Source organism: Spermophilus citellus, assembly GCF_964194105.1.
Source record: "Spermophilus citellus genome assembly, chromosome: X".
NCBI lineage: Eukaryota > Metazoa > Chordata > Mammalia > Rodentia > Sciuridae > Spermophilus > Spermophilus citellus.
Window position 1 is genome coordinate 102,279,725 of NC_138190.1, and position 16,398 is coordinate 102,296,122.

General features: G+C 41.7%; 1 protein-coding gene across 4 annotated transcripts in view; it reads left to right on the forward strand.

Moving 5' to 3' along the window:
- The window catches only part of PLP1 (proteolipid protein 1), a 104,317-nt gene that overhangs the window by 53,050 nt on the left and 34,869 nt on the right, over window positions 1–16,398 (forward strand). For 3 of the 4 annotated variants that reach the window (XM_081277560.1, XM_081277561.1, XM_081277562.1), the window contains one exon: window positions 14,788–14,858. The exons of the other annotated variant lie outside the window; for it this stretch is intronic. In XM_081277560.1, the coding sequence (XP_081133686.1) occupies window positions 14,788–14,858 (71 nt within the window). The remainder of the gene's footprint in view (window positions 1–14,787; window positions 14,859–16,398) is intronic. 4 annotated transcript variants of the gene reach the window in all.

Sequence of the window (16,398 nt, forward strand, 5' to 3'; positions counted from 1 at the left end):
GTGTGTCAGGGTCTCTGCCTCACAGCACCTTTGGGGGCAGCTCCCATCCTGCCACTGCCTTGACTTTCTCTCTGGTTTAGCTCTGGGGGCTGGGCCCAGTAGGTCCCTCCCACCCAGGGCTCTTAATGAGAAGTTTTGTCATGCCCAGGCAGCAAAGATAAATAATTCAGAGAAGGAAACCCAGGGAATGTTATTCTTTCAGAGAAGAGTCCCTTGACAGTGGGAGAGTCAGAGAACCACTGCATCTTATTATGGGAGTAATGGGGGATGGTCGGGAGCAGGAGAAAGACCACACAAGAATCGCTGGCAGAATTCTAAGGGATCCTTGTCAAATCCTCTTTGCCACTTAGGAGTTAATCCTACTTCAGCTGGTGCAAAATCCCTAGTAATCTAGTGACTTTTCCCCAGTGAATCACTGATCTCTTTATAATCATTGCCTAACTCCAAAGAGTAGTGTTGTCATATCTAGGGGTGGGCCTGTCCCTTTATTCATTGAACTTTCAAATGATTGAGAGTACTCAGAGAGGAAAGAGTACTGATGAGTAGCCAGGCACAGTGCCACACACCTATAATCCCAGCAGCTCTGGAGGTGAAGGCAGGAGGATCATGAGTTCAAAGCCAGCCTCAGCAATTTAGCAAGGCCCTAAGAAACTCAGAGAGACCCTGTCTCTAAATAAAAATATAAAAATGGGACTCAGGATGTGGCTCAGTGCTTAAGGGCTCCTGAGCTTAATCCCTGGTACCAAAAAAAAGTACTGATGGAGGGAAGGAGTGACATGCATTCTTAGTCCTTATTTAGATGCTAGGGGGAAAAAAAACAAACACAGAAGCAACTTGCCAGCTCGCACTGCATCTGAGCACATATTCCTATTGGGGGCGGCCACAGGGGTCATTCTTAGCACCTTTGAGAAGAAGACAGGTTTTTCCTACAAGGTGATTTGTACCTAAATCTGACAGAGCATGGAGGATACAGGTCTTCCCCGCAACTGGGACACAGCACTGGGGCCCTAGCTTATCCTTGTCTGAAGAAGAGGCAACAGTGTCTTAGTGGGAATTAACACATGGCACAAAACAAGGTTTCCAATGTTTTGTGTGCCAAGGGGACCTAGCTTTTCAGGCTCTGATGTTCTCTGATCAGGAAAGAGTGGATTTGAGCATCAGCTCTACTACTCCTTGAATGAGTGACCCTAGGCAATTGTCATAATCTTCCTGAGTCTCAGTGTCCTTAATTGTAAAATGAGTGCCAGCTAACATAACTCCCTCATGTGATTGCTGTTAAGATGATAGGATATATAAATAAATGTTTTATAAAATATTAAACTGTGCTTGTGTCAGATATATTTATAATTTGAAAGATGTACTCAGCAACCCACAAGCTCTTACCTGGGCCCCTTTGAGCAAATCCATTTACTAAAGTTGGTAAGAAAGAATGTGGTCAAGGAACTGTGTCTATACAAAGCTAAATGGCATTTCAGGGAGACAAATAGTGACCTTAGTCTCAAGGCATTTCCCTATCTCCAGAGGTGTGGGAGAGGCCAGGTTTGGAGTCCAATGATCTGAGTTTGGCATCAAGATCTGCCATTTATTAAGTGTGTGAGTTTGGAAAATTTAATAAACCTCATCATACCTCATTAGTCTCATCTGTAGAATGGAGTCAATAATAGTTTCTACCATTCAGGGTTGTACTCAGTTTTATGTGCATGTGAACTACTTAACACAGGTCTTGGCACATAGTAGTTGTTAAATGAAAGATGACTTTACATGCTCTTGTTATTTTAAGTGATCAACAGACTCTGAGATTATATACATAGTAGGTTTCATTTCAAAAACAATCTTCACTGAATAATGTCTGCCAAGAAGCACTGGAGACACAGTGGTGAGCACCTGCCCTCATGGAATTTAGTTTAGTAACCCTCCATAAATGTTTGGTGAGTGGGTGAGCAAAAGCAAGATTCTACCTCAGCTCATAAATTATTATCCCTAAGTTATTAAGGTCTTGGAAGTTTAGGATGAAGGGGAGATGATTATTTTTTCAGATTCTGGGACTCGGCTACTCACTAAGGGAATGGGGAATATTGTGCACATTGTATCAGGCACCAGAGATCATACTGTTTTTAAGGAATAATGGATGCCTATTTTCCTTCTCAAAGGCAGAAACCAAGACCACTAGGAAAACCAAATCAGCAGTAACCTTTTACTAGCTATTGACATGAACGAAACACCCAGGGCCTCCTCTGAGTTCTCTCCCACACCCCAAATTATTGACTTGCCTTTCCTTGTCAAAGCATGAATTTAGGAAAGGTTTTAAGGATTCACCCATACTTCTGTGGTGCAGGACCAATGTGAGCTACCTGGGGACTAACCTCATGTTTGATTTCTAAGTCAATGCTAAGGTCATTCTATAGGAAAGCAAATCTGGCTCCTCCCCACATCCAGCTCCAGCCTCAGGCTTTTAGGAAAAATGTTACCAAGGTAATAGCCAGTAGGAATTATACAGTCTGTGATGTGACGCGAAGGACTGCCTACAGTGGAAGATGATTGTCTGTCCATAAGGGTCAGTGTCCTGTAGTGGTCAGACAGAAGCAAATTAGGGCTGTAGCAATAGTGCTTTGGGGAAGCTTGGGGAGGCAGAGTTGGAGGTCGGAGATGCTGAGTTGCCAGGGATCTTTCCTAAGGAGTGAGTGTACTTCCTGTTTCTTTGGCGAGTTATACTTTCACCATTGACCTGGTACCTTGGCAAGGTGAAAGTGGATACCCTGCTGACTTTTACTTTCTGTCTTTTCTTACTTTTGGTCAAGGAAGAAGCAAATTCCTTTGTACTGCAAAGAGCTGACTAGTATCCACACATGCTGCAGCTTCCCTTACATTGCAGAGTCTTGCCTGAGGGGACTGGGGAAGAGAAGGACAGGGTTGGTTGTCACCAAGACTGTTCAGGGGTTAATACAAGTTGGCGTTAGAGATACCACTTTCCCAAGAGAGTTCCTGAGAGATGCTGCCTAATGGAAACTTGCCAGTTATCACCTAAGTCTTCCCTTGCTTCTCTCTGTCATTTCCCTCCTTTAGCTTCCCATCTCCCCAGGACCAGTTTAATTTATCCAGTATTGAAATCATCCCAGACAAAGCAGTCAGCCTCCGTTTTCCACTAACAACTGGGTTGAGGACTGAGGAGGCCTGGAGGCTTACTGGTTGCCATGGTGAGGAGTAGGCCCTGGGAGGATTAAGGAGCTGGGAGTTTGAGATTTTTGTTTGTTGGTTTTGGTGAGTTCTGTTTGCTTTTCTTCCCCCACATTCCCTTCCCCTCACTTCCCCTCCTGCCTGCCCCTCCAGAGTCTCAAACCACTAAAGCAGAAGATTACCAGGAACAAAATCAGCTCCTGATGCAGGCTACACTAAATGCAGGCTTCCCTACTGAGGATAATTGGTGTGTACTTTGCAATGCAGACACCTGGGAGGGCCAAGTTTGGAACACAAGATGTTATACCTTTGTGGCATGGAGAAACATCCTGAGGCTGGGAAGGACTGCAGTGGGTGGGGTGCTGAGGCTCTCTAAAATCTTCATAGGTTTTCCTTTCCAACCAAAGAATAGGCGAGGCATAGGAAAACTAAAAGACAAAAGTTTAGGCTGAAGAGAGGCAGCTCAGTCTTGAAACTTTGTCCTGTGTCTCCCACACTCAGAGTTTGGTTTTGATTGGGGTCCAGGCTTCCAGTCCACAAATTCTCTCAATCAGCTGCCTTTCTTTCCACTGGTGACAAGGTAAAGCAGATTTGTCAAGGAAATTGGACTCCAGAAAGGTTGTGAAGTTTTTGTATTATAATAATTGTTATAATTATTACTTGTTATAATTACTATTAATGATATGATAATAATTAGTAATATTGTTACTAATAATAATGATAGTAATTACTATTTTTATTATCATTATTTTATAAATAGTTCAATCCATGCCTCTGAGAAGGGAGATAGCTGATTCAGGGAGATTGTGTAGACTGGGTACCTGGATTGCAGTCAGAACTGATTTTGCTTCCTTCTTAATTGGTACCCTGGGGCTGAGGAGCAATAGGAAGGGAAGGAAACCTTTAGTGCACTAGCAGGGCCAGAACATGGCATATATTGAAGTCTTAGTGTCTTTTCTCTCTTTTTTCATCCTGTGGCAATTGCATAAAGCTAGCTTGATTGAATGAGCATTTCAGAGTGAAGATATCAAATGTTGTTCCTATACTCCTAGTCTAAACTTTTTATCCACCCTAGCCTAGAGTAGGTATCCTGCTCCCTTTTAACTTCCCAAACTTGTATTCTCGGCTTCCAAGGACTTTTAAAAAATTTATTTGTAGCTTTATGTAGACTCTCAAATTCTTTTCTATGTCCACGCTTTGTTTACCCAGCTAGATGGGCATGTATCCTGAAGGCAAGTTCTGCGTCATAAACTCCACTAGTATCCCTCTTCAGGGCTTTGAACACAGTAGGAGCTCAGTGAATGTATCTTAACTTACTGTTCATGAACTGAGAGCCACAGGAAAGGCCCGTGCTGTGTATAACAGGCATAATATGGTAATAGTGGGAAAACTGACTTATTAAATAGAAGAAAAGATTAAATTCTTATGTTACATCAGATACAAAATGAACTCTGGAACTCTGAAGACTTAAACATAAAAGGCAAAATTATACAATTATTAGCAGAAAATATAGGAGGATATCTTTGTAGTATTTGGGGTAGAAAGGTTCTATTAAAGTGTGGAGAGCACAAATCATAAAGGGAAAAGTGGGTGGATTTGATTTTCATTGGAAATAAAAATCTCTGCTCTACCAAGGACAAAATGAGCATATTAAACAGAAAAATGACAAATTGGAAGAAAATATTTGTGATATATATGAGCAAAAAAAATAAATATCCAGAAAATGTGAGGCAAAAAAAGGGACAGGAAATCCAATAGAAAAAAAACAACAAATGGGCAAGGCAGCTTACAAAAGGGGAAGCCCAAATAAACAGATAATAATCATCTGAACAACTGATAAACCTCATTTTAATCGGTGAAAAACAAAATAGCAGCAAGATACTGATTTTTTTTTGGAGGGGTGGGGAGTACCAGGCTTGCTTAAACACAGAGCCACATCCCCAGCCCTTTTTAAATTTTTTATTTAGAGACAGGGTCTTGCTGAGTTGCTTAGGGTCTCACTAAGTTGCAGAGGCTGGCTTTGAACCATGGTCCTCTTGCCTCAGCCTCCCAAGCCATGGGATCCCAGGCATGTGCCACCACACCCAGCCAGCAAGATATTATTTTGTACACACCATACTGGCAAAATATTTAAAAACAAGAAGCTAATAAACATTAGTAACAAAATAGAGAGACAGGAATCCTCACATATTATGTACATAGATATGACCATTTTGGAGAGGAATTTGGAAGTATTTAGAGAATTTGAATTTGTATATGTACTCTGACAGAACAATTTTATTTCTCAATATAAATCCCCCACGAACTACTCTCATAGGTACACAAAATGGCTTGCATGAAAGTTTTTGTTGCAGTGTTGTAATAAGGAGGAATTGAAAACAACCTACATATTCATTTACAGGAGAATGAATTAAAAAACATGCAACATATGGGAATCACAAAATACTATGCAGTAGTTAAAATGAACATATTAGATCCATAGGTATTAATAGAATTAGCTGTCTATTGTAATCTTATATTACATGAAACAAAGAAGCATAAAAGGTGTATGGAATAATACTATTTATGTAAATCAAATACACAAGAGTGTCCATCAGGAAAGGAGTTGGAACTAAAAAGTGTGATGAAGAGGGAAAGAAAAAAATACAAAATAGAATATAAAAGGAAGTGCATTATTCATGAACTGATGGTGATATATGACTAACAAAATTCCATTCAATGTAGTTCTTTGCACTTGGGGCATATTCCCCAATCCTAGGGGAAGAAAATAGAATGAAGGGATGAGATACAGTATAAGAACATGCTCAGGACAGTGTATGGCAACCAATTTTTGTTCAGCAAATGTAATTTTCCTTTTTTTTTTTCTGCTTAACCATGTTTCTTCTTATAATGGGAAATGATAGTGAGCAGGGAATACTAAGAGCCCAGGAGCCAAACACTTGCTCTTATAGCCCATTTTGTGTTTCTGTAACAGAATACCACAGACTAGATGATTTGTAAAAATCAGAAATTTATTTCTCACAGTTTTAGAGGCTGGTAAATTCAAGATTAAGGGGCAGCAGATTCAGTTTCTGGTTCTGAGACGGCACCTTGTTGCAGCATCCTCCATAAAAGATGAATGCTATGTCTTCACATGGCAGAAAATGGAAGGGCAACAGAGAATGAAACCATGTTCACAAGCCCTTTTATACAGGCATTAATTCACTCATGAAGGTGGTGCCCTCACATTTCTAAACACGTACCCAAACGGCCCATCTCCCAACAATGTTCCTTTGGGGATTAAATTTTCAACATATGAATGTTGGGGGACACATTCAAGCCATAGAACCTGGACATTTGGATTGGTCTCTGTCATTGGATGCCAATTAGTCTACCTGGAGGAGATGCCCCTACAAGAAGGCACTGGAAGTGAAACAAGGTTAACTGGTTAGAGACCTTCAAGGGCCCTCCATATTTTGAATGTGTCTCATTGGAATGTGAGCTCCCTTCGCTCATTTTCCAAATCTCTCCATTTTTGTGCTGAGTACTTGACCCAGGATATCCAGTCAGTAAGGCTGTCAACCTGCCAGTCTTAGATCAGTGAGATAAGCCTCCTCATTTGCTCAGGAGTTGGGAGAAGCTTTACTTTTTCTACTCACAGAGCCAATATTACACTTGCCCAGAGATTCCCCTGGGCCATCTGGGAGATAGGCTAGATATATAGCTTAGGAACCTGAAAGCCAAGACATCTGGGAACTGGGGGAACTGCTTTCCTTGAGTAGAGATATAGTAAATGAACCCAAAGGCAGGGATACTGTTTAGTTAAAGACAGCCTGAACACTATGCTGAAGAATCCCTAGCAGGGAAGTGCCTGGAAAGTCTGCTTTTCACCTGCTTCAGCCTTGAGTGCTGTAGGCCTATCAGTTTTGCCCAGCTGGGCTCAGCCCCAAGAGGGCTAGTTCTGGAGAGAGCAGACTTTAGGGATTTGCTGCCAGTAAAGAGACGAAAAGGGCCAGCATGGTAGCGCACACTTGTAATCACAGTAGCTCAGGAGACTGAGGCAGGAGGATCAGGAGTTCAAAATCAGCTTCAGGAACTTAGCAAGGCCCTAAGCAACTCAGTGAGACCGTGTCTCTGAATAAAATGTTAAAAAAAAGACTAGAGATATGGCTCAGTGGTTAAGTGCCCCTGGGTTCAATCCCCATACCAAAAAAACAACAACAACAACAACAACAATGAAAACAAAACAGTGGGAAAAGCCCTGCTCCCAAGGGCATAAAAAGCAAGAGCAATCTCTTGAGACTTGAGTCATGACAAAGGAGATATCCAGACAGGAATGCAAGTCTCCAGTCTGGCTCTGGCATATTTTATAACTGAGGGATAACACTTCCTTGTAGTGGTCTCTAGGTAGAACCAAGTCAAAAGGAGCACACAGGTATACATGGGGACACAAAAGGGGGAGGGCTCTAGAAAGTGTGATTGCTTATCATTTCTTTTTCACTTCTTCTGAGCCAATCTCCTGCTAGCTAGGATTCTCATTGAGCTGGTGTTACTGACCTTGATTTTAGTGGTATTGAGAGAAATGGAGTCCTGGTCCTACCAGGCGACAAAGCTGCTTGGCTGTCTGTCTGGGGAAAAAGGGACTTGATCATGTGGTGAGCATCCATATTTGTGCATATTTATTTCCTTTCTTTAGTTTTTGCCTCCACCTCCTCCCCCACTCTCAAGCTGTGGGGCCTTCAGTCCTTCTGGATCATGCTTCTACATCTGTTGTCTATCTATCTGTCTCTTTGCTTCCAAGGTCAGACAATTGGGATTTGCTGATTAAAAAAAAAATGTATTTAAAGATTTTGCAAGCTGCCTGCCCAGGAACACAAATGGCATGGGAAATGCCAGTCCACTCCAGATACTCTTTTGTCCAATGTCCTTGGTGAAATGAGGGAGGGAGGAAGGGGGTTGGTCCAAGTGATAAGGGAACACTGGTAGTTATGTGTTCCAAAGTTCAGTTTCTCAGCTTCTGTTATCAACTTCCCTCACTCCTCCTCCTACTGGACACTAAGTTCAGAGGGTGCAAAGAAAAAGAAAATCTTAGTGAGCTATGGAGCGTTTACTCTGTGCTTCCAACTATGCCAGGAACTCTACGTACTTTGCTTCACTTAACACTCACAACAGCCTGGGGAGGTCAGTAGTATTATCATTCACTTGTTTGTAATTAAGAAAACTGAACCTCAAACAAACAAACACAGACAACTCTCCCAAGATCTCATGGACAGAAATCTGTGGAGCTGAGATTCAAACCCATATTTGTCTGATTTCAGCTGTGTTGCCTTTAGCCACAGAGCTGCTTTGTCAGGAGCATTAGGTTATGCTCCTGGTCATGCCACCCATATATGTGGCTATTAATGCAAAAACCTCCCTGGGCTTCAGTTTCCTCTGGCATAAGTGGGAATGACAAGCTTTGTCCTTTCAAGCTCCTGGGATTTCTGTGGAAATTGAATTGACTATGGGATATGGAATAATAAAAAGACCTTTACCTCCAGTTGGGATGGTGGGGAATAAAATGAACCCTAATCTGTGAGTTGGGCTGCTTGGATTCAAGTCATGGCTGTATCCTTTCTTAGTTCTGTGACCTTAAATGAATTAATTCAGGTTTCTGGGCCTCAACTATAAAATGATGGAGGTGGCCTTAAAGGTCCCAAAGTTCTGTGGGTCTTTGATCATTTCCCCTCTCTTGAGTCTTAGGCCATCTGCCTGCTGCTGAAGTGAAATGATCCTACTCAGCCTTCTTCCTTCACTATGTTCACATTGACTGGGTCTAAAAAGATTTGCAGTGAATAAGTATCCAGAGACCAAAGAGTCTCCATGTTTCCTACTATCCCTCTATTACACTCTACCTTCACAATGTTGGCCAATATTATCTATTGCCTCATGCTACCTCCTTTTCATTAATATGGGGTGGGGAAGAAACTGTACTTTGACCCAATCTGCTTAGAGCTCAGTGTAGACCTACTCCCACTGAAAAAACAATGAGTGTTATTAGGTTCATTTGGCATCACCTGACACTGCTCTTAGGAACTATGGGAAGGGCTTAATCTAAGGTTGGGGCTATGAAGCACCTTATGTGACGATTATTTGCAATCCTAAAAAGCTATGCTCCCAGTCATATTTTGAATTCATAAAGCATCATTTTATTGAGAATCTACTGTGTGCAGAGTACTTTGCTGGGCACTAAGAAAGCAGCCATCAGGCATAAGAAGTTCATAGACTGGTGGGTGATAGCAACAAGTCCCCTAGCACATACAACATTTTTTGTACTTGACCAGGGCATTCAGAACTTTATTTAATCAGATTCTCATATACTTCTAGGAGGGGCTGGGGATGTAACTCAGTGGTAGAGTACTTGCTTAGCATGCATGAGGCCCTGGGATAGATCTTCAGCACTACAAAAAGCAAAATAAAGCAAAAATTTCTAGGAGATATGCAAGGCAATATCATCTTCATTTTACAAATGATTAAACTGAGTCTCATAGATACATGTGAGACAATGTACCTGTAAATGTGAGAGAAGAGAAAGAAGAATAGGTGCCAGTTGCCAAGATGGATGTCTAATGATGTGATGTATATAGGTTTTAACCACAGGATGGTGAGCCATTGGTAGAGAAGCAGTAAGGAAAGCTTTTGCTTCACTGTCTAGCCAGCTTATTCTTTGGGTACTAAAGGGTCATCAAGAATACATGTTTATACAGAGGAGTCAAAGCCTAGAAACTGATGGAGACTCAGCTCTATCCTCAGGTAGCCCACTGGTTGAGAAGAAGGAGGATAAGGAGAGTTGAGAGGGAATGAGGCTTCTTCTGGGTGTCTCTACTGAACTAGCCTCAGGAAGGTTCCAGAATGAAAGCCCAGTAGGCTCCCTACAAAGCTATGCTCACTGCTTCTTGAATGATCCAGTCTTACAGAGCAACCAAGTGTCATCCCAGTGACCATGCTTCCTGGAGGTGCTCACTGAGCCCCGGGAGTTCTGCAGGTCACCCAGCCCCCAGTGCTCTTCCTTCTTTCAAAAGCAGAGCTAGATGGCCACATCTGCCAAGCTCCTTCACTAACAAGCAATATCTTCTCTGGCAGGCTGACTCTGCCCTTCTGCTGAAATAAACACTGAAGTATGTGTATGTGAGTATGTATATAAGTGTGTTTGTGGGGGAGGCTAGGGTAGCAGTTGTATTGCCTGGGAAAAGGAGGGGATTCTCTCCTGCTTTCTCATTACCATACTAGCTGCTTCACTCTTCAGATATTTGATTTTTCTACCCCACCCCCCCCAGCCTTTCCATTTTAAGCCTGCTTCATATTCCTGGGAGGGTCTCCCTGCTCTGTGCCCTAAGGCTACAGTGTTCCAAGGTCTTACAAGAGAAAAACACTAGGATTTTCTCTGAGGTGGATGAAGCATCCAGGCATTGGAAACCAGGTCCTGAGTGACTAACGGCTCACTTGGTAGGTGGAGGGCACCATGGGGGTTTGTCTATGCATACTCATGCTAGCCAGTTGGTGCATGGTTAGGAGTATGGTTTCTGGAAGGAAGATTGTCTAGGTTCAAAATTGTTTGCCTTTTTTTTTTTTTTTTTTTTTTGCTGGTTGAACCCAGGTCCTTGTGCATTCAAGGCAAGTAGTCTACCAACTGAATTATATCTCAAGCCTGGTTCAAAATTTTTTTCCAGCTATGTAACCTCTCTGTGCCTCAGTTACCTTGCCTATACAATGGGGATGATAATAGTACCTTTCTTATAGGGGTGTTTCACAGATTCAGTGCATAATTATATATAAAGTGGTTAGAGCAGGGTTGCGTATTTACCAAACACTCAGTAACTTATTAGCTATAAATACTAAATAAATTTAGTCTACCTTCTAGGGAATAGGTTCAGGAGCATTTGTTCTGAACTTTCAAGCTGCAAAGGGCTCCTATTATATGCCTGCTCTGATAAGGGACCATGGCATCTTTTAAAGTTTTCTGCTCATGGATCATTGGATCAGCCTCAGCTCAGTGTGATTAGCCCTGAAGCTTTGCAGACCTCTAGGATGTGTTTCCTGTGCTGGCTCCAATACTCTGATTCTTTCAGGGCTTAAGGCCTCACAGAAGAGAGAATAGTATTGGGGGAGGGGTCATGTGCCCATAGGTCTCATAGTTAAGAACATCAGGAAATGCCAGAGAGAGCTGGGGAGGTGTTCATGGTGTGCAGGGGCTAAGGGAAGGCCCTCCATACCCTCAGCAAGAACATGCTCTTCACTGACACCCACCAACATAGCCCATGGAAGAGGTTACCTCAGGATCCTCATCAGCCCGAGGCCTAAGGGAACAAGAGCCTCAAATCAATGAAAACTCGAGCATAGAGGGAGCAGGAGAAACAGTTGAGAAATTCAGGCCAACATTGGAGAATCAGAATTTAAAATAGCTGAACTTTTATATATGCACACACACATATGTATATATCATATATATGATTTTTTTTCTTTTTGTGTGGTGGTGGAGGTGATTGAGGAGGGTTGGAAATAGACAGGTCAGAAGAAACATTTGTTCTGCCTGCTCCACCTCCCAGAAGTGGGTGGGTGTGAATTTAGTTTTCTGGATCACTGTTCAGGGTCATAATACATTGCCATAGATCAAGGATCCCCTTGCCATAGAATTTTTTGTTTTGCAGTTGGGCATCCCCCAATATGCACTAGCTTTCTGCAGTTGACAACTTCTGTTCTTTGCAGGACTTAGGTATGCCTTTTTGCAACATTCAGTGGCAGTATGTTGGCTGACACTTGAAGAATCCACATTTGGTCCCCGTGCACTAAAGCTGGCATTAAATTGGACACTAGAAGTAGAGGAGGTGACATAGTCTTGGCCCATTCCAGGCATAGGAGTCAGCTCTGAAGACCCCAGAGTAGGTGGAGCTGAAGGCATGAGTCTAGAAGAGGAACATAATTCATCTCACCTTTTAAAGAGTTGAGGTCAGTAGAGAATAGTTTCACTTGGGGCTTTGGCATTTGTCTGGAATAGGATGAGAATGGAGCATGGACCCATTGCTAAGGATAGGGCAAGGGGAGGTACTGCCAAGAAAACACTAGCCAGGAGGGATCTGGGAGGGTAGTAATCCAGACAGGGTACTGCCAAGCCAAGCCAGGGCTTATGCTATCAGGATGTGGGAAGGAATGATAGAAAAGGGACTTCTGTTTATTTAGTCTTTATTATGTGTAAAGTAGAGTGCCAGGGCTTCCCTGTAATGACAATGGCTACTTTTAAATAAGCACCTACTATGTGTCAGACACTTTCTCTGTGTGATCTCATTTAATCATCATGACTACTCTTAAGTTTGGCATTAACATCTCCACTTTTAAATTAAGCATCAGAAGTTCAGAATAGTTGAGCAGTTTGCCCAAAATTGCATAGCTGGTGAGAGATCTGAGAATTGAATCTGGTTCTGAATGACTTCACAGCTAGTGTTCACTACACTACATTTTTCATTCCTCAGTGTAAACAAATACCTCAGAATCTTTGGTCTAGCAGAAGCTACAGAAAGAAAGAATGTTCTGCTTTGCATTGGATATGTTGGCATAGGGTAAGTATTATAACAAACAGCTCCCAAATCTCACTGGTTTAATGTAATCAGCAATGCTTTCTTATCCATATGAGAGTGCAGTGCTGCTTGGAGAGGGTAGGGATGAGGTAAGCTAGTGGGTTCTAATTTTCAAAGTCATTCAGGGACCCAAAATAAGTTCATACAGTGGCTTGGACATCTTTTATGTTTTGGGGGAACTTTATTGGCTACTCTGCATTCGGCAAACAGTTGAGGAAAGAGAATATGGAGGGGAAAAACCCACTCTGAACTTCTTCAGGCTGGTAAGGACTAAAGCATCTCTGCCCACATTCTGAAGTTAAGGACTGACCACCTCATTGCAAGGGAGTCTGGGAAGTGTGTAATTTAGTTGTGGACCTGTAAGAAGAGGAAATGGGTTTCATTATCATCTGTGCAGTCTCTGCCACACTGATCCAATACTCTCTATTGCAGTCCCCCAAATTATCAGCTATTCTGAATACTAGCTTGTGACCTTGGCTGTGTTATATAACTTCTCTGTGCCTCAATTGCTTCACCTATAGAATTAAGATAATAGTAGCATCTATCTTATAAATAGATGCTTGAGGAATAAACGAAGATTAATACATATGGATCAGTGCAGCATATAATAAGTGCTTATAAATGGCACCAAGCTGCAAATTCTATTCTGTTTATCTTTTAGAGACCATAAGTCACATAGTAGAGGTTCTGAGAAGTCTTAAGAGACTTTTTTAATAAACTTTGGTTAACCCAGCTAGCTTTGGTTTTATTGATATAACAAAATCCTGAGACTGGGTAATTTTTAAAGAAGAGAGATTTATTGGCAATTACTAATAGGGCATTATGTAAAATTGTGGATGTGTAACCGACGTGATTCTGCAATCTGCATTTGGGGTAAAATTGGGGGTTCATAACCCACTTTAATCTAATGTATGAAATATGATATGTCAAGAGCTTTGTAATGTTGTGAACAACAAATAAAAAAAAAGAAGTCTAAGAGCATGGCAGTAGTGAGGATTTTGTGCTTCTTCAACTAATTATGGAAAGAGGAAGGGCAAGCAGGCATGTGCAGAAGAGACAAACCTGTTCTTGTGATAACTAATCCAGTTTCCAGAGAATGAGAGCTCACTCCTGCAAGAAAGACATTAATCCCTCTTAACTACCTAATTACTTCTTTAAGATCCCACCACCTTTTAACACTTACAAATCAGGAATCAAATTTCAACATGGTTTTTGGAGGGGACAAACTATATTCAAACTATAGTACCAGCCTTTCCTAAAGGTGTTTCTCTGCAAACTGCTCTTTTTTGTATTACAACTTTCACCATCCTATAGAACTGGTATTCTCTGAAACTTGCTTTGCGAATCTCCTCATCTCCTTCCAGTGAGGGACTCTAATAGAATTTGTCAGTGAATTAGAACTGTTTTTACTGGATTAAGTTGCTACTTTTTTTTTTCTATCCATTATCTCCTGTTCAAGGGAAGATGAAGGGAGGTTCTTTTTAAAAAATGCAGACTGTATCAGCTGGGTTGTGGGAAGGAAAAAGAGGCATTGTATTATTGTTGGGTTTGGGGCTTTCTAGGAGGAGGAGCACAAACTGGGCTGGTAGCTGTGGTGGCTGTGGATAAACAGCAGAATGGAAGTCCAGATGGGCCAAGTCTGCCCTCTACTCTATCCTCCTAGATCCAAGTTTGGAGGATCAAATCCCAACCATAGATAATTCAAATGATCCTAACTCTCCTATATCTATTATGTTCTCTGATTATTTCAAAAAGGCAGCCATGCCAAGACACTGTGTTAGTCTAGGGTCCTGTACAGAGGATTTGTAATCCCTATAACCCAACATGTAGGATCTATCTAGCATACATCCCTTCCCCTACCACCACAGAACTCTTGTGGAAAAGGTCCTAAATATGGTCTTGGGCAGATCATAACAACCATTATCCCAGCTGATTCTTTTTTTAAAAAAATTTTAGTTATATATGACAGTAGAATGTATTTTGGTAGAATATACATAAATAAAGTATAACTTATTCTGTTTAGGTTCCCACTCTTGTGGTTGTACATGATGTGGAATTACCTTGGTGGTGTATACAAATACAAGGCTAGGAAAGGTATGACCAATTAATTCTACTGTCTTTCCTATTCCCTTCCCCCTCCCTTCCCTTTGTTTCCCTTTGTCTAATCCAGTGGATTGCTGTTATTCCCCTCCCCAACCTCCCTTGTTTTGGGTTAACATCCACAAATCAGAAAGAACATTTGGCTTTTGGGGATTGGCTTATTTGATTTAGCATGATATTTTCCAGTTCCATCCATTTAAGAAGGACCCACTGTATCTGAGAATAGTTTGTCCATTGCTGGCCTCAAAAAAGACTCCAGAACTTCCTCCTTGATCTCATCTCTCTTGCCTGGCTTGTCCAGAGAAGGAGCTCCTCTCATGACACCTAAAAGCAGGGATATCTGGGAACAGCTTTAGCTCTACTCTTACTGATATTAACTATCACCTGCTTACTAAGCCACCTCAAATGAAAGTATAATCTAAATAAAGTACCCTTAAACAAATGCAGCCTCTAGGCAAATTCCCCTGTTCTAATGCATATTTCAGATTGCTATACCTAAGCCACTGTTGCATAAAAATGGCTACAATTGCCCCCCCCCATATTCCCTACAATCTATACATGGAAACTTTTTTGCCTGGTAAATGTCTCAGAGCAGGAAAGCTGGGAATGGAACCACCATTTGACCCAGCTATTCCCCTTCTCGGTCTATTCCCTAAAGACCTAACAAGAGCATGCTAAAGGGATACTGCTACATCGATGTTCATAGCAGCACAATTCACGATAGCAAGATTGTGGAACCAACCTAGAAGCCCTTCAATAGATGAATGGATTAAAAAAATGTGGCATCTATACACAATGGAGTATTACTCTGCATTAAGAAATGACAAAATCATAGAATTTGGAGGGAAATGGATGGCATTAGAGCAGATTATGCTAAGTGAAGCTAGCCAATCCTTAAAAAACAAATGCCAAATGTCTTCTTTGATATAAGGGGAGTAACCAAGGACAGGGTAGAGAGGAAGAGCTGGAGAAGAAGATTAACATTAAACAGGGATGATAGGCGGGAGGGAAAGGGAGAGTTAAGGGAAATTGCATGGAATTGGAAGGTGAGCCTCAGGGTTATACACAATTACATATAAGAGGAAAGGAGGAGTAGGATAAAAATTATATAAGTGGAAGAAACGATTTTTAGTAGAGGGGGTGGAGAGAGAGAAGGGGAGGGGAGGGGAGGGGAGGGGAGGGGAGGGGAGGGGAGGGGGGATAGTGGAGAATGGGATAGACAGCAGAATACATCAGTCACTAGAAAGGCAATTTATAAATCAATGGAAATGTAACTGATGTGACACAGCAATCTGTATACGGGGTAAAAATGGGAGTTCATAACCCACTTGAATCAATCTGTGAAATATGGTATATTAAGAACTATGTAATGTTTTGAACAACCAACAATAAAATATTATAAAAAAAAATGTCTCAGAGCAGACATTCCTAGATCAATGAGTGCTCATATTTCTTCATCTAAGGGCCTTCATTGCTGGGCTTCATGCCTGCATCAGCCAGCACATCTGTTCCCCTCCCCTTAAGAGTGTTTCCC